Genomic DNA, 18,224 nt, shown 5'->3' with positions numbered 1-18,224 from the left:
AAACAGGTATCCAAGCCTGCAGAGGTAAAACGAAGGCTTAGGCAGGGGTGTGGTCTGTCACCCTTGTTATTCATAGTGTATCTACAATGATTAGAGGCCAAATTAGTTGGAAGTGGACTGGGCTTCAACCTCTCTTTCATCAAACAAGGAGAACTCATTGATCAGGCACTACCAGCATTAATGCACGCAGATGATATAGTGCTAATAGCCGACTACAAGGAAGATTTGCAGAGAATGATAGACATCTGCGGTAATGAGGGAGATAGGTTAGATTTTAGATTCAGTAAGGAAAAATCAGCAGTCATGATTTTCAATGACAACGAAAGTAGTGAGCTTAGGATACAGGAGGTCACGCTAGAGATAACAGATAAATACAAATATCTGGGCGTATGGATAAGCAATGGGACCGAGTACCTGAGGGAACACGAAATATACGTGACGACTAAAGGTAACAGGAATGCAGTAGTGATGAAAAATAGGGCACTGTGGAATTACAATAGGTATGATGTTGTGAGAGGAAGATGGAAAGGGGTCATGGTTCCTGGGCTGACGTTCGGCAATGCGGTCTTGTGCATGAGATCAGAAGTTCAAGCAAGATTAGAAATTAAGCAACGTGGAATAGGTAGGCCTGCTTTAGGAGCTCACGGGAATACTCCAAATAAGGGAGTACAAGGTGATATGGGATGGACATCATTTGAGGGCAGGGAAGCTAGCAGCAAGATAAAATTTGAAAAGCGATTGAAAGAAATGGGAGAAGCGAACCAGAAAATTGACTGTTAATTACCTAGATAACAGCAGGGGGCCAAACCAAAAGAATTATCGGTTAAGAAGAAGGTAATGGAAGCCGAGACCGATATGTGGAGAATAGGCATGATTAAGAAGTCCGCACTAGAGATCTATCGAAGTTTTAAGCAGGAAGTTGCTAAGGAAAGTATCTATGATAATACTCGGGGTAGTTCTCTACTCTTTGAGGCCAGGACGGGAGTATTGCGAATCGAGACATATCGGGCCGAATACGAAGGGGTAGACACGGCATGCAGTGCATCCCGGCTGCGGCGGCTGCATTTCCGATGGAGGCGGAAATGTTGTAGGCCCGTGTGCTCAAATTTGGGTGCACGTTAAAGAAACCCAGGTGGTCGAAATTTCCGGAGCTTTCCACTACGGCGACTCTCATAATCATATGGTTTTTTGGGACATTAAAACCCACATATCAATCAACAGTATGCAGTGCGTGAGGAGAGGAAGAAGAAACTGCCGAACATTTGATAATGTTCTGTTAAGGGCTTCACCTTATAGTTCAGGTTGGCGCAGAGTTTTTCAAAGCACTGGGATTTAGGGACTGGGAGGGCAAGATAGACTTTAAGCGGGTAGAATTAACAAGGAGGTTATCTGATTGGTGGCTAAAGTCACGGCACGAGTGAAAATAAACCCTTCACTGCAAAGTACCACTCCTAAACTTTACTGTTTAAAAAAAAAAAAAGATAGATCTTGCAGTTAGTTCATTAAATATTACAGCTAGGTGGCGCTACCCGCCGCCCAATCTAAAGGGTACAGCCACGTTCATTCATCCTTTCGTCCAACGGAAAAAGAAGTACAGCCAATAATAGCCAGAAAACTATGCTTCCTATGCCGCTATGCGTCCGCGTCTCGCATATCTGGGACTTTTGAATGTGTTATCCTGGTGTTGTTAGCATTATTTATTCAAGGTGTGAGTGGTAACTTTATTGGTGACCGCTGCGTAAAGTGAAACCGCGACGGGCGACATCCTCTAGGTGAAACGCGCGTAATAATGGCCTTCTTTATACTTCATAGCCTCCTAACTAAAGGAGGCAGTGGTGCAATGGACGGCATTTTGACAGCGACTAGTGCATCGACGGATGTGAAACCGAGTGTTGAAGACTTGGTTGACGAAAATCATTACGCGAACGAAGTTGCGGTAGACGTGAAGCCTACTGTTGATCACGGACATTATGCGAATGATGTTACGACGGACGTTAAGCCGAACATTGAGCATGGTGCGAATGAATTTACGTTGGACGTCAAGCGGAGTGTTGATCACAAACATTATGCGAAGAAAGTTACGGTGAACTTGAAGCCGTTAGTTGATCACGGACATTATGCGAATGAACTTATCGCATTGGTGGACAAGAAGCCCAGTGTTGATAATGGGCTCCATGCGAATGAAATTGCGGTGGACGTGGATCCGTGTGTTGATCACGGACACAATGCCAATGAAGTTACAGTGGACTTGAAGCCGATTGTTGATCGCAGGCATAGTACGGATGAAGTTATGGAATTGGTGGATGTGAAGCCCTGTGTTGATGATGGACATGATGCGAATACAGTTACTCTCTGTGAAGGTAACGTACAGCTTATTTGGTAATCTTTGGCATGATTATAATAAACTGAGGAGTGCCTCTTAAATCTTACCAGCCGATGTGGTGATTGTTTCATTAGGCTTAGGCTTATTACAGTCGCGTTATAGCAGTGAAATCCAAGAAGTGTTCAATGAATGCACAATATGTAGTCGTCCTGTTTGTTTCATACTTAATGTTGCTCATATTTTATTTGGTGCCTTTCATCTACTCGATTGTATAGATGTTTCTATGCAAAGCACTAATAATTAGTTAAATGGGTTAGTGTAAAAATGTGCGTTCAATATCGGCGGCAGTGGTCGCACTTCGGTGTAGGCGAAATACTACAGGTGCATGTACTTAGACATATGTGCACGATAGCAGGCCCAAGGTAGGCTAAATATCCAAAGCTATGCGCTCTTATGCCTCATAATTGTGTGGTTACTGAGAAATTTGTACTGATTCTCCCATTATCATACTTTTGCAACATGATACAAGGCGTTGCACGCGATTACACACAGCCAGCATTGTGAAGAGCGTATGTGTGGGCCTTATTTACTATTTTGAGCATATTTATCTACAAAATGTGCTATCCGGCATTAATTGACCTAATTTGGTGTGTTAGCCCTCCCCCCTAATTTCCCAAAAACATAAGTGGAAGGGCCACTGAAGCACTGAGAATTGCACTCTTCGCCAACAGTGTACTTTCCGGTACCGTCTCTCTCAGCATAGTGTTCTAGAATAGGTGCACAGCGTTCTAGTACACTATACTCTCGGGGCAATCATCTTAACGACCGCCATGCTGGATGAACATTGTGTGGGGGGGGCGGAGGTGATTGGGGTCATACCTTATGTACGTTCATGTGTTTTCATGTGTGCGCATGTGCATCTGAAAAATTTCTAGACTGTGTGAGTTGAGGGGGAGTTAAGCAACTTCTCCTCCCTTACTAGCTATGCCGCTGATGAAGATTCTCAGATGAGCCATCAAGCTGCTGTAAAGTATACAGTATAAATAATACCTTACTTCCAACCTAAACAAGAGTATCTACTTGGATACTGGTTCTTGAACTAAAGGCAACTATTAGGTCAATGTTGATTGTTGAAGTAGCAGTCCAAAAACCTTGTATTATTTCTTTTGTGCCAAGGAAAAGTCTATTTTGAAATAAAATCATGTTTTAGTTGTCCGCATCGGGTTAGCGCACTTCAAATTACCCGCCTTAAAAAGTGGACCGACCGGACTGACTCACGTCACTATTGCCATGCACAACGTTGCCCGGCTTTACTTCTATTGTAGCAGCACACCGAAAGCAGCAGAAGCCACAGGAGCAACAACGGCCATTGATCGATTTCCCGTCATTGGCTCCGAGATTGCAGATATCGTTTGGCTAAACTGCGCCTCGGTAGATGGCACCACTTGTCCAGTGTAACTACCGAAAATTGAATTTTTTCAACCACACGTATCATTCCCCATAGAAATGTCTGGCAGTTCTTTTTTTACATGAATCAAACAGAAACAAACAAATAGCATTTTATTGCATTTCTTGATGCATGGAAGGTTCTTTATTTAGCGCAGCTAAATCGATTACTAGTGACTAATTGTAGGCAGTCCGCCTGATATTATTGGGATAATTTTGAGAATGTCCTACTGCGGCGTATTTTTTATCGTGCATTTAACTAATTTCTCGGTAAGTAGGGCACTGTTGTTGATAATATTGTCGTCTTAAATGTTGTCATACATTGAGCTTTCACTCCGACGTAGATTGTTATTTGAATTTAGTGTCTGTTTAATATAAGTTTGTTTTTCACTTGTGTAGCCATACGACAGGCTTTTTGTCTCGGGGAGCAGGGTTCTCGCCTGAAAGCGAGAAAAAAAATGAAGCATTTGTATTACGATAGAGTTTATCTTGTACTGCATCAATGCTACTAACGTGCTATAAGACTTACGTACTGAATATGAATAAATATTTTTATTAAGCGCATAAAACACACCTTCAATATTTCCAGAACTCCCCAGGAAAGTAGCATTTGTGACTGTAAATCTCTGAGCTGGATGGCTGATTTAGAAGTCGCCACACTGGTTACATTCCTTATAGTGCACTTCTGTTGACAATGGAACGTAGATGGTAGCCCCATTCCCATTTTGACTTCTCAGTTGAAAGCACGAAGTTGCCGTCTGTATTGTCAGTGGTTTTCTGCTAAAGATTGGTCTTGCAAGTGCATCAAGCTGCTTCAGTTACGTAGGCGAAAATCTGGTAGAGATACATAACTTCCAAATAATATTTTTCATGTTTGAAAATAATACCTACTAGTAACTTTATTAATCTTTAGCTAGTACATGGAGCTTTCAAATGAGGTATTGTGCATATTTTATTCTATCTACCAACACTTGTTTTGTGACGCTGAATACAGACGTCTTTCCTAAAAAAGTGAATTATGTGATCTTTTTTCTCACCATCTGCTCTGACTTCCTTGCCTAAATTATTTTTAATTAGTAATATGTTAAAAAGGCCACCAGCACATTTGTGTCCTTCGAGCTTGCCATGCTCCCGATAACAAATTCCGGATTTGGCAACCTAATTGAATAATGCTCGTGTGAAAAGTCCTCGAGGAATTGATATTGTGAGGCACCGGTTTATTCGGCCAGGCTCGAGCTAAATCACGCTGGTGATGATATTTTTAGATGAAGTTGTACAGGTGATGATGATTACAAAGAGAATAAAGAGCCATTCGCTTGTCGCGCTCACACTAATTCCCCCGCGCGGTGAAAGCGGCCGCCGGGTCGCTTGACAGTATTATGAAATGCGTTGCGCATAAGGCTTTAAACGAGATACGTGCACTATCTCTGTTTCTCGGCAACGATGATCAGGACTAGCGCTAAGAAGAGAAACGCGGTAATTGACAGGAGATGTCTGTTCGACCACCGTGTATGGCCCGATGAAGCGACTGATGAATTTGTCGCATAGGCCGGGGACGCGTAGTGGAGTTCATAGAAGAACTTCGTCACCAGGGGAAAAACTCACAACACGGCGAGACGAGTCGTAGCGAGATTTTCGAGTGTCTTGAGAGAGGCAGGTGTTAACACGGGCCTGGTGACGGCAGTGTGCGAGACGTGATAGGAATTCTTCAGAGAAAGGAGCCGTCGAGGGTGCAGGGGCCGAAAGGAAAGAGACATCCAGAGCGAAACTCGGCGAGCGACCATGGACGAGAAAAAATGGAGAAAAGCCGGTAGTGCGTTGAGCAGCCGTATTATAGGCGAATGTCACGAAGGGTAGAATTGCATTCCTGTTCGTGTGGTTGGGGTGAATGTACATGGCGATCATGTCCGATAGGGTCCGATGAAACCGTTCAGTCAATCCGTTGGTCTGCGGGTGGTAGCTAGAAGTGGTCTTGTGAACAGTGTTCGAGGCACGCAAAACTTGCTCGACAGTAAAAGATAGGAAGACTTTGCCACGATCACTGAGGAGAATGCGTGGAGCTCCATGATGCAAAAAGATGTGGCGAAGAAAGAAATCGGCGATCTCAGTGGCAGTCCCAGATGGTATAGAAGCTGTTTCTGCGTAGCGGGTAAGGTGGTCGACTGCCGTGACAATCCAGCGATTCCCATTGGATGATATAGGAAAAGGGCCATACAAGTCGATTCCAACGACTTCAAAAGGTTAGGCGAGACAAGGAAGAGGTTGCATTAAGCCAGCCGAAGCAGTTGCCGGTCGTTTTCGCTGTTGGCAATGGACATAAATGGCGACGTACTTAGCGACGGCTGAAGAGAGGCCAGGCCAAAAACAACGACTTCGTATTTTGTCGTAAGTCTTGTGGTAGCCTAGATGAGCAGCGGTTGGATTATCATGAAAGGCTTTCAGAACTTCACGTTGCAGAGAACGTGGGATGACGGGTACCCACTTGTTGCCATCAATGTGGTAAATGTAGCGACATAAAGCATCACCGACAAGCTTAACTTGTTTAAGTTGTCGAAGGAGTCTGGCGTTTGGAGGAGTAGTAGAGCCGGTCAAGCGGTCAACAATGGTGCGGCAGTATGGGTCGACACGTTGTTGTGAAACAAGGACGGATAGGGTGGTAGGTGATGAACTGACTATGAACAAACGAAAAATAAAAAACTCTGAGACTATTTCTGCTAAAATAATTTCTAGCAGCCAGTAGCATACTGCAGCTAGATGCTAGCTTAGTACAAACAGAGTTAATTTGATTTTTCCATTGGGTTGTACATTTAACTCGTACAACCCATCTGGTGTTGAAAAGGCGGTCTTCTCTTTATCAGACTCCGACATTGCTTTCTGCCAGTAGCCTGACCTAAGGTCGAGGCTGGAAAAATACTCTGCGCCCTGTAATGAATCCAGTGCATCGTCGATCCGAGGGAGGGGATAAACATCCTTGCGCATTATTTTGTTTAGCGCACGGTAATCGACGCAGAAACGCACTGTCCCATCTTTCTTTTGAACGAGAACAACTGGAGATGACCAGGGACTCGAGGAAGGACGTATGATGTTGCGTCGTAGCATGTCTGAGACGTTTGCTTCAATGATCTTGCGTTTTGTCTGAGACACGCGATATGGACGCCGATGTACAATACGAGAGCCGTCAGTCTGGATTCTGTGAATAGCGGTGGTAGTCATGCTGAGGGCAGGCGAGTTCACGTCAAATAGAGAATGGTGTCTATTTAACAGGGCGAGCAAATCTTCAGTTTGATCAGGTGTTAGGTCATTGCTTATTGTTGCCGACACAAGTGTGGCTGAGGCATTGAATGGCAATGATTGCGACTTCGGAACATCGTTGTGGTTGTTGTTCGGAAGAGTAACAATCGCAACAGGCTCACTGTCGACCGTGCAAGATACTGTTGAGCCACAGGGGAGCAGTACACACTCGGGCGTTTGATTTATGGCGGTTAGGTATGTACACCCATCGAAGAAGCGAATAAGCCCCAGTGTGATCAGAATGCTCCTACGTAGGGTATGACCGTAAGGAAGAATTAGTACGTGGCCATCCACAATGTCGGTGCAATTAACATTTATAATTTCTTCGATGTATGGCCGAAGTACATAATCTGACTTGGTGACGGGAATTCCCAGGTATGTCCGTATGGTAAGTAGGTGACGGTGAACGGTAATAGGACGATCGGGAGGGTGGCCGTAAGTAGTTCATGGTCGGACGGAAGCTTCGATGTTCTTTAGGAGCGTAGCCGCGTTGCTCGTCTTGTTGGCGCCTTCGACGAAACCGAGCGATATGTCCTCGATAGCCGCAGTAGTAACAGATTGGTCGAGGTGGGCGCTGAGGTGCGTAGTGAGGTGGTGCACGCACTGGCGGTGATAACAAACCACAGGCGTATGGTCTGTTGTTATAGGCACAGAAACGGTGGGTGCGGCAGAGAGCGCGGCAACTTCGGCGTACGTGCGCGTCTGGCGCACTCAGGGACTGTTGGAACACGTCGCACGCGATGCGGAGGCGATCTCTTGTTTAATCAGGTCTCGCAAGCTATCTTTTTCAGGAGGTAAAGTAACTTCCGCAGCACAGGAAGAGCAGCGCCCGTGCAGCTCTTCACGAACGATGTCGCGAATAAGCGCACGCAAGTCGAGGGGTGCAGGCAAACGAACGTCGGGGGCATCGTAGCGAAGGCGAAGAGACTGAAGCTCGTCAAGTCGCTGACAGACGGTTATCACGTCCTGGGTGGTGGCAGAATTTTGCGTGGCGAGGGCGTTAAAGGCGACGGTGTTAATGCCTTTAATAATGTGGCATATTTGGTCGTTCTGAGACATGCCGGTGTTAACGCGCTTGCACAGTGCAACGACATCCTCAATATAAGAGGTGTAAGATTCACCCGGCAGCTGCGTGCGTTGAGCGAGTTTCTTCTTTGCTGCCTCAGTGCGAACTGCAGGGGCACCAAATATCTGACGAATTTGCTGCTCGAAAGTGTCCCAGTAGGGAACATCCGGGTGGTGGTTCCAGAACCAAGTTTTCGCAACATCGGACAGGTAAAATGGGACGCTGCGCAACTTCTGTGGATTGTCCCACCTGTTCAAATCGCTGACGAGGTCGTAGTTCTTGATCCAGTCTTCGACATCATCGCCTCGGAGACCGGAAAACATAGGTGGATCACGCAGGCGAGTGTTGTTGGGCGGAGCGGGTGGCGGTGGCTGCAGTAAGACGGCGACGTTAGATGGGCCAGGGTTTTCTTGGGCCGTAAGGCAGGGGGTTGTATGCGACGACCCGAGCGGAGCTCCAGCGAGAACGGGCGAGAGGACTTGAGGGAAGGAAAAGCACAGTCCACCACTTGTGAGGCACCGGTTTATTCGGCCAGGCTCGAGCTAAATCACGTGATGATATTTTTAGATGAAGAAGATGTGCAGGTGATGATGATTACAAAGAGAATAAAGAGTCATTCGCTTGTCGCGCTCACAATATACTTAAGTAAGTCATTTTTTTTACAGTTAAATCACTTTATTACTTTGTGGCAAATACCATTTTATCGCACGCATTTCAAAAACATTCAAAAAAATTGTTCTTTGACGCCTTCTAGCTCAGTCGGCACCGAACTGCAGACTCTCATAAATAGGAGGGTGAATGTTTGTTAATGAAAATTAACGACCAGGGTGAGTTTCAAACTTTGAGAAACGTGAAAATTCTTTCAGCCATATTCGTGATGGTTGGAAGAACGCTGAATGATTTGGCATGGCATGGCAACATGTATGAGGCATGTACTGAATCAATATACTGCTTTGTTAAAGTAACACGTTTGCACTAGCAAAGGTTGTCGTATACAATTATTTATAAGTGCAGAAATTCTTGTTATTTTGCTGCTCAAGTCTCGTTCTATGTATAGTGTGGGATATATGATTTGCATTGCCTTGTGGTGCTTCCTGTGGCTATGCAGGTTCGTTGCCTGCGGCATCTCAGGACCAGTACCGTTCACTCGTGTCTGTAGAAGGTGGACTGCATTCCTGCCGGCTGTGTGCCTATACGACCAGGATGAAGGGAAACATGGAAGTACACCTTCGCAGACACACAGGGGAGCATCCCTTCCAGTGTCACCTGTGCCCCGCTACTTTCACTATGAATATCCATCTCAAAGAGCACATTCGCACCCATACAGGAGAGCGTCCTTTCTCCTGTCCCTTCTGTGGTGGATCCTTTTCACGAAAGCGTGAACTCGGTGCACACATACGCACCCACACTGGAGAGCGCCCATTTTCTTGTGGTCAATGTGATGCAGCCTTTGTGCAGAGATACACCCTCGTGCAGCACCTGCGCACTCACACTGGCGAACGGCCTTATTCCTGTGGCCACTGTGATGCGTCTTTTTCCCAAAAAGGCAACCTCATGCTGCACGTGCGCACCCACACGGGAGAGCGCCCTTACTCATGTGTTCACTGTGATGCATCCTTTACACGGAAATGCATCTTAGAAGAGCACATACGTACCCACACAGGAGCGCGCCCGTATTCCTGTACCCATTGCAATGCATCTTTTTCACAGAGAAGCACCCGCAGTCGCCATATCTCGGTACGTCATCTAAATAAAGCCCAAAAGGGCAGGGGTGGGAGTTTTTTTTAAGTAGGGTTTACATGACTGATTCATTTTGCTAGAAGGTGACCTTTAAAAAAAACCTTTACTGCCGAGTGTCGCAGTTTCACTACATACCAGAAAACTGTGAGCAAGCAAGTCACGAAATGTATGCCGTCTCTAACACCGGCTGTCAAGTACTCACGAGAAAAGACTTTCAACAGGAAAAATTCAGCACAGCCTCGTGCAAGGAATTTTTTGCTCGAACCAGTTGTGTAGCTGATGGTGGAAAGCACAATGCATGTGCAACAGCTCTCATGTGTTCGTTTTTTCTCGCTCGAGTTACGAGAGTTCAGTCTTTTATAATTTTTTTTTGTGTGTGTATGCACCCAAGCGGTGGCACCAGAGTAGCCAGTTTTGGTTATTATAAGCGGATTTGGACTTGTTTTTTTCGCCGAGACTCTTTTAAGTTTTGATGGTCACGTTTTATGGGCTTACCTATGCTTTTTCTGAAAATAATGTTGCATCTCACGGCGCGCATTATGTTATCAAAAACATGGTGAAACTATGCATCCTTACGCCACTGTCCACACTTCTAGCATAATAGAACTTTAGCGCACACACACGAGGATACACAAGACAGGAACACACCAGACCAGCACAGAATAACTGATTTTCATTCACTATAAGAAACCAGAAATTATACTTTTTCTGTACCTCATGAACACTGCGCATGAGCAAATCGGCATCATACTGCCACCTAGAGTTGTGAGCTGGTAAGCCCTAGCGAGCCGAAAAGGGCTAAGAGAACGAAAAATAAGTGTGTGTTAGTACTTCTTTTTAAGATACACGCTCGTGTATTTCAGCCCCGCTGCTCCTGTCTTGTCTCTACGGCTCTTGGTGTGTGACAAACTCGTGGAGGTGCTGGGTATTCTATGCACCGTACCCCTCTGCATAGCAAGGACTCAAGTCTGGTTGTCACTCCTGTGCCCCGCACCAGCAGTAGAATCCGAGGGCAATCCCTTGAGATTGGACTGCTCACAAAGAACTTGGCGGCTCCGACCAGCCCTACCGACACCAACCCATTCGGTACGAACGGCACAACGCCGCTTCATTGCACCTTACACACACCCCAAATGCCAAATCCCTTTCATGGCACTGCACTTGATGCCGAAGATTTGCTTGTTCATTACGAGTGCATTGCCGTGCACAACTAGTGGGACGACGCAGACAAACTGTGGCACGTCTATTTGAGTCTTTTGGATGGCACACGTGTATGGTATGAGAACTGGGCAGGTATCCTTATATCATGGGAAGACTTCAAATGCCCACTTATTGGAACATATGCCAGCCCTGACCGTCGGGAGAGAGCTAAGCGCGATCTGTAGTCCCGCATAAAAATGCCGAACGAAGGGGTTGCGATGTATGTGGACGACATGACGCGCCTCTTCCCTCAAGCTGACCCCGGCATGCCAGAAGAAAAGAAGGTACATTACCTCATGCGCAGGGTGAAAGAGCAGCTTTTCGGTGGGCTTGTGCACAGTCCACCCAAGACTGTGTCAGAATTTCTCACAGAAGCCATCACCATCGAAAGCACTCTTAGGCACCGGGCCCTGTCGTACGAACGGCACGTCAACGCTTCAACTACGGACCACTTGGGAGCTTTTGGTGGCCAAATGGATTTTTTCCGAGTGCTCATACGTTAAGTCATGCGCAAAGAACTTCAGAAGCTGTCAGTGCCCTTGCAGCCCACTATCTCCTCGTTGTCCAGTGTTGTCCGAGATGAAGTCCAGCATGCCTTAAGAGAACCGCCTTTTATGCGGGATTACCAACCACTCAGTAGCTTTCCCCACATGTCCTATGCTCAAGCTTTGCGGCAACCTGTTACACCTGCAATTCCGCATCGCACCGTGGCCCCAGCCATGCTACAGACGGTCCAAGCTGCGCCAGATCGAAGTTCTCTCTGCTTCCACTGTGCCGAAGCTGGGCATCTTTACCGACAGTGTTCTTATTGACAACTTGGACTACGGGTATTTTTGACGAACTCACCGCATTGGGTCAGCGACCCCCTGAAATTGAAGAGTATGTGGCCCAGCAGCACGGAACTTCGTCATCCTTGCACCAGTCATGCTCCCCGTCACCGCGGCGATTTTCACTTAATCCCCGTACCTATTCAAGCGTGGCACAGGGTTGGTCACCTAGTCCACGCCGGGAAAACTAACTACAACAACCTTCGGGGGCGAAACCGCTCATACTGGACAAGCTCAAGGCCTCCTACTGACACTTCTGCAAACTGGCGATTCCCCGACGACGACTACACCAGCTGGTTCGACAAAGATTTCATTAGATTCCAGTGCTGCTCGACGGTCGCAAAGTCAGTGCTTTAGTTGACACGGGTGTGCATTTTTCTATAATAAGTGAAAAACAGGCTGCTCTCCTGAGGAAAGTGACGATGCCTCGGAACCTCGGGCCAATTCATACTGCTGGCGGGCACATCGTCACATCACTCGGCGTTTGCACAGCACGAATACAGATTTGTGGTTCTACCTTTGTTGTCAGCTTGAGCGTTCTCTGTCAGTGTTCTTTAGACCTGATCATTGGCATGGACTTCCTGAGGGAGCACGGTGCTATCATCGACATTCGACAACGCCTCGTCACGTTCTTAACAAAAAGCGCCAGAGCATAATCCTAGCCACAATCAAGTATATCTGCGTGTAATTGACAATGCTGTGACGATACCACCGCACTCAAGTGTTATGGTTCAAGTGGCGTGTAACAAATCAGCACATGGTGAAATGGTGGCAGAGAACAACCGATCCCTACTCTTTTCCCAAGGTCTCTGCGTAGCACGAAGCCTAGTAGACCTACAGGCTGGCCACTGCGAGGTACTTGTTACGAACTTCAGCTACGAGCGCCGACACCTTTTCCCTGGTACTGTCATCGCCTATGCCTACCCAGTAACGAATGTTACTGAGTGTTTTGCTTTCGAGGCAACCGATAATGCCGAAGCACCTCTCCGGGGCGTCGATATAAATCCAACGCTTTCTGACGAAAACAAACGAAGGCTTAATGACCTGTTGATAGAATTCCACGCCTGTTTTGCACGTTCATCGAGAATCCGTCAAAAATCGATTACCAAACACCGTATTACCACCTACGGTGACGCGCACCCTATACAGCAACAGCCTCACCGCGTTTCACCAACCGAGCGACGTGCGATTCAAAAGCAAGTGAAGGAAATGCTTCAAGACGGTGTAATACAGCCATCAAGCAGCCCTTGGTCATCGCCAGTGGTCCTTGTAAAGAAGAAGGATGGTACACTTCGCGTTTGTGTCAATTATAGGAAGCTGAATAACGTCACAAAGAAAGACGTGTACCCGTTGCCTCGAGTGGACGATTCTCTTCACAGGCTCAGGCGAGCAAAGTACTTTTCCTCAATCGACCTCAAAAGTGGTTATTGGCAAATTGAAGTCGATGAACGTGACCGCGAAAAAACGGCTTTTGTAACTCCTGACGGCCTGTATGAATTGCAAGTGCTCCCGTTCGGCCTCTGTTCCGCTCCGGCCACATTCTAACGAATGATGGATACCGTTCTCGCTGACCTCAAGTGGAAAAGTTGCCTCGTCTACCTAGATGATGTCGTCTTTTCAGAAACGTTTGACGAGCACCTTCGTCGCCTTCGAAGTGTTTTTGAAGCCATACGATCCGCTGACCTTACCCTCAAGCCTGAGAAGTGTCATTTCGGCTACAATGAACTGAAGTTCTTGGGTCACGTTGTGAGCGCTGCAGGCGTTCGGCCCGATCCCGAGAAGACTGCCGCTGTGGCCACTTTTCCAGCTCCGACAGACAAAAAAAGTCTTCGGCGATTTCTAGGGCTCTGCGCCTACTATCGCCGCTTTATTGAAAACTTCTCCAAGGTTGCGGAGCCTCTCATTAGACTTACGCGTGACGACACCCCATTTCAGTGGACTGACGAACAAGCGACTGCCTTTGCGTAACCGCAACATCGATTGTCTTCTCCTCCTGTACTTATTTCGATGAGGACACTGACACAGAGGAGTGCACTAATGCAAGCGAAATTGGTCTCGGGGCTATCTTGGTGCAAACAAGAGATGGAATTCAACGTGTGATTGGTTACGCGAGCCGCACTCTATCACGCGCCGAGACCAACTATTCTACGTCAGAGAAGGAATGTCTAGCGGTAATATGGCCGATTACGAAGTTCAGGCCTTATCTCTATGGGCGCTCATTTAAAGTTAAGACTGATCACCACGCTTTATGTTGGTTGGCTAACCTCCGAGACTCCTCTGGGCTATTAGCACGATAGAATCTACGATTTCAGGAGTTCGATGTCGCCATCATATACAAGTTGGGCAGAAAGCATGAAGATGTCGACATGCTATCACGAGCACCGACAGTGCCTTTCTGGGGACTCTCAATGGGGCGGACCTCCTCAGTAAGCAACGAGCGGACCCCGAGTCAAGGCATCATCGATAATTGAGAAGGCAGCACCGCGTCAATTCCTCGTCCACTTTCTCGTACGTTGCCGTCATTTTGTTTACGGCAAGGCATATTATACAAGAAAAACACCAGTGTTGGCAGCAGATATTATATTATAATCGTTCCTCAAGACCTTCGTGATGAGATTCTATTAGCCTGCCACGATGAGGTGACATCCGGCCATCTGGGATACTCACGGACACTCAATCGGGTTTGACAGCTATATATTTCTGGCCTAAACTCGCAGCTTGTGTCAAACGCTACATGAAAGGATGCCACGAATGTCAGCGCCGTTAGTCACCACCTGTAAAGCCTGCAGGCCTCCTACAACCTATCGACCCACCGCTTACGCCATTTTACCAGGTTGGGATGGACCTCCTTGGACCATTTCCTTTGTCTCACTCCTGTAACAAGTGGATCATCGTCGCAAACGATTACTTGACACGTTACGCTGAGATGAAGCCACTGCCACGCGGTACATTATCTGAAGTCGCCCAGTTTTTCATGCCCCACATTGTGCTTCGTCACGGCGCCCCATCATTCATCATCACTGACCGAGGGACAGCGTTTACGGCAAAACTATTGGACGACATCTTCAAGCTCAGTTATACGAGCCACCGTAAGACAACCACATACCACCCCCAGAGTAACGGCCTGACAGAAACACTAAACAAGACGCAGGCGGACATGATTTCTATGTTCCTGGATGTGCAGCATGAAGCGTGGGACAAGATCCTGCTGCACGTAACAATTGCATACAACACTGCACCCAGGAAATGACAAGGTTCACACCCTTCTGCCTCGTTTATTGTCGAGACATGCAAACAATGCTAGACGCCATGATTTTTTGTGACATCGACCAGCACGACCTGTTAACTCCTGGTGTCGAGGATTACATTCAGCGTGCAGAGGAGGCACGTCAACTAGCTCGCGTGCACATAAGATCGCAGCAATGTAAAGACGCCTGAAGGTACAATATCCACCATCGACAAGTCACCTATCAACCTGGCGATCAAGTGTGGGTTTGGACTCCTGTTAGACGGCGAGGTCTGAGCGAGAAACTCCTGAGCAAGTACTTCGGACCCTACAAAATATAACGGCGGTTGAACGAGGTAAACTATGAAGTTATTCCAAATGAAGGCTCGGCAACGACCCAGCGCCACTCACCACAAACAGAGATTGTGCATGTCGTCCGCCTAAACCTTTAATTTACGCGATGATACTCGCCCTATTGTGCCCGTGAAGCAAACATTTTCTTTCTTTGATGTTGTTCATTGGGTCTCCAAGGAGCTGTGTTAATGTTTTTTTCTTATGACCAATCACAGACATTTTTTTTTTTGCACTTGCGTATGCCCTGTGCACTATAAGTATAGTTTATTCCCTTTTTTCTTCCTTATGGGCCCTGGTGTCGCCTTGTGTATGAGCATCGAGTCAATGCTCTAAAGGGAGGGGGAATAATGCCGCCTAGAGTTGTGAGCCGCAAGCCCAAGCCAGCTGAAAAGGGCAAAGAGAACGAAGAAGAAGTGTGTGTTAGCGCTTCGTTTTAAGATACATGCTCGTGTCTTTCAGCCCCGCTGTTCCTGTCTTGTCTCTACGGCTCTTGGTGCGTGACAGTACAATCATTCACATAAACTGATAAAGCCTTTACCGTAGACGATATATCACATCTTGCTCAACAATTTTTTAAAATAATTCAGCGAATACAAAGGGTGACTGACGCACATGTCCTTATGGAACATGATGTCCTTTTGATGTGAGATTACATTGTCTACGCTAAAAGTTTTATTAGTTTATGTGAATGTCGTCCGCGGCTATGAATGCCATGGATTATTTTGATCTGCCAGATATCAGTGATGATGACTGTGTGTAAGGCTAGAAAAACTCGTTGCCTTTGTTCATGCACCTATTCTGATTATGCAAAATAAATGTTTGTACACCTTTTAGATCTATTAGTAGTATTTTGTTCTTGTACTGCAATGCAATTTTCAAGAATAGGAACCTTTGTTTAACATCCGTTTATTTTGGACTTATTCGGAGAAGTGTCGTCGCTTTTTTTGGGCTTGCTTTGAACTGACTATTTCCTTGTTTGCTCGGCAGCACCTGGCAACTCTGTGTGGCACACGACATGTTAGAAAGTCCTGATGTATGTTTTTTGTTGTGAGATCCTCACCTCTGTGGCATCTCATGAATTCGCAAAGTGCCTAAAAGTATGCATTAAAGTTTAATTTTAGATTTATCTGCAGAATAAATGCAAGGTTGCTATGCGGAGCTGAAAATGAAAAAACAATTTTTTCTTTGGCAGTGTGATAAATCAGGAATTAAAAGGCGAAGGTGCCCCAAAAACATTTCACTATCCTCAGCTGTTGAGTTTAGAGAGAAATAATTATCCATAAGAATTTCTTAGGTGTCTTCAGATGACATCGCATATAATACAGGAAGTTGAAGGTTTGGTTTGCCATGAAACGGTATTATGTGAAAGTTTCTAGTGCTACGGTGTTGAGCACTGAAAAATAAATAATTACCTAGCTTATGAAATAGTTCACCCATGCATAGTAGTATGCTCAACGTAACCTGAAATCTCTTTATTCACTGCTGCAACGGTAAGTGGGCACGGTATCTGGGTGAGGTTCTAGGTTCTTGCAGTTTTCTTCTTTTTTTTTTTTCAAGTAGGGGACAAAATCACAATGTAGTTATGAGGGACGCTGTAGTGGAGGGTTCTGGAAATTTCAATCACATGAAGTTTCTTATAGTGTGCCTAAATCTAAGTACACGGGCCTCTAGCATTGTTGCCTCCATCAAAAATGCGACTGTCACAGCCTAGATTTGATTCCGCAACCTTTGGGTGAGCAGTCAAGCATTATAACCACTGAGACATCATGGTGGGTCGAGTTTCCTTCAGTAATGAGTATAGAGTTTAATCAAAAAGGCAATTCTACATTTGATTAGATCACCTTCTTTTGCAGATTTTTGACTGTAAACTGTTGATCACTGCATCAATCCAAGAAATAAAATGAGGAAACCTGTATATGCTTGTACATGGCTAATCAAGTAGAATAAGCATGAAACATGAATAAATATACCAAGAATGCAGTAAGACATGTATTGCAGATATAACTGTTCTTGGTTCTGTTTTATTTCTGTTTGGTTCTGTTTTGTATAACAGTTTTGTTGTGCTTTTAGCTTTGCATTGGTGAGTTGATGTTTCCTGAGTGATGTTTGGATGTATAAATTCATAGTCTACAAAAAAAGTAATTCATAGTCTACAAAAAAAGTATAAATTGTGGATGTGTATATGCAGGGTCGATTACAAAAGGAATGCGCATTTTCTGAGAAAAAAATTAGTTTATTGATTGCTCCCATACTAATGGTAAAAATTCTTCATCAAAGAAACCAAATGCACCAAATAAAAGCTTAAAAGTAAATGAAGTTCGGGATGCTTTGTTCACAATGGTTTTGAACCAGGCTTCTATAGGGCAGTCGAAACATTTTTTTTTTTGCCTTTTAGGCGGTCGGTGTACTGTTCTCATCAAGTGTCATCCTAACGAGATGGACTTCTATCGAATTCTCGATTTTAAATTATTTACTTACTCTCTTTCTGCATTAGTATAATTACAGAGACATGTCTGCCATGTGTGGAAGCCACCGTAAAAGTCCTCGGCGCAAATGTTGCTGAAGAACATTGTAACGTGCTTTTGGATGTCTTCCATGTTCTTCCAAAGCTTTACTCTCAGCTCTCTCTTCAGTCAGGGAAACAAACAAACAACAACAAAACAAAGCTGCCTGCGTCTTCTCATGGGGGAACTCATGTAAATGCGTCGCAGAGTGTTGGGGGTATTGTGAGAATGTTGCATAATTGGGTAT

At 45.7% G+C, this 18,224-nt stretch overlaps 1 protein-coding gene across 1 annotated transcript; it reads left to right on the top strand.

Annotated features, from left to right (window-relative positions):
- The first annotated feature begins 1,559 nt into the window (after nucleotides 1-1,559).
- On the top strand, nucleotides 1,560-17,461 carry LOC119185275 (uncharacterized). The gene is made up of 2 exons (XM_037434360.2): nucleotides 1,560-2,360; nucleotides 9,235-17,461. Exons 1-2 carry the CDS (start codon nucleotides 1,790-1,792, stop codon nucleotides 9,912-9,914), a joined length of 1,251 nt encoding a protein of 416 aa, XP_037290257.2. The 5' UTR covers nucleotides 1,560-1,789; the 3' UTR covers nucleotides 9,915-17,461.
- Nucleotides 17,462-18,224: the final 763 nt, after the last annotated feature.

This window comes from Rhipicephalus microplus, chromosome 9 (genome assembly GCF_043290135.1).
Source record: "Rhipicephalus microplus isolate Deutch F79 chromosome 9, USDA_Rmic, whole genome shotgun sequence".
Lineage (NCBI taxonomy): Eukaryota > Metazoa > Arthropoda > Arachnida > Ixodida > Ixodidae > Rhipicephalus > Rhipicephalus microplus.
Note: the sequence above shows the minus strand (reverse complement) of the source record. Positions and strands in the feature narration are given on the sequence as shown.

Coding starts and splice junctions, on each gene's coding strand:
- LOC119185275 (XM_037434360.2), top strand. CDS start 1,790: ATGGCCTTCTTTATACTTCATAGCCTCCTAACTAAAGGAGGCAGTGGT. Junction 2,361..9,234: donor TACAGTTACTCTCTGTGAAG/GTAACGTACAGC, acceptor GTGGCTATGCAG/GTTCGTTGCCTGCGGCATCT.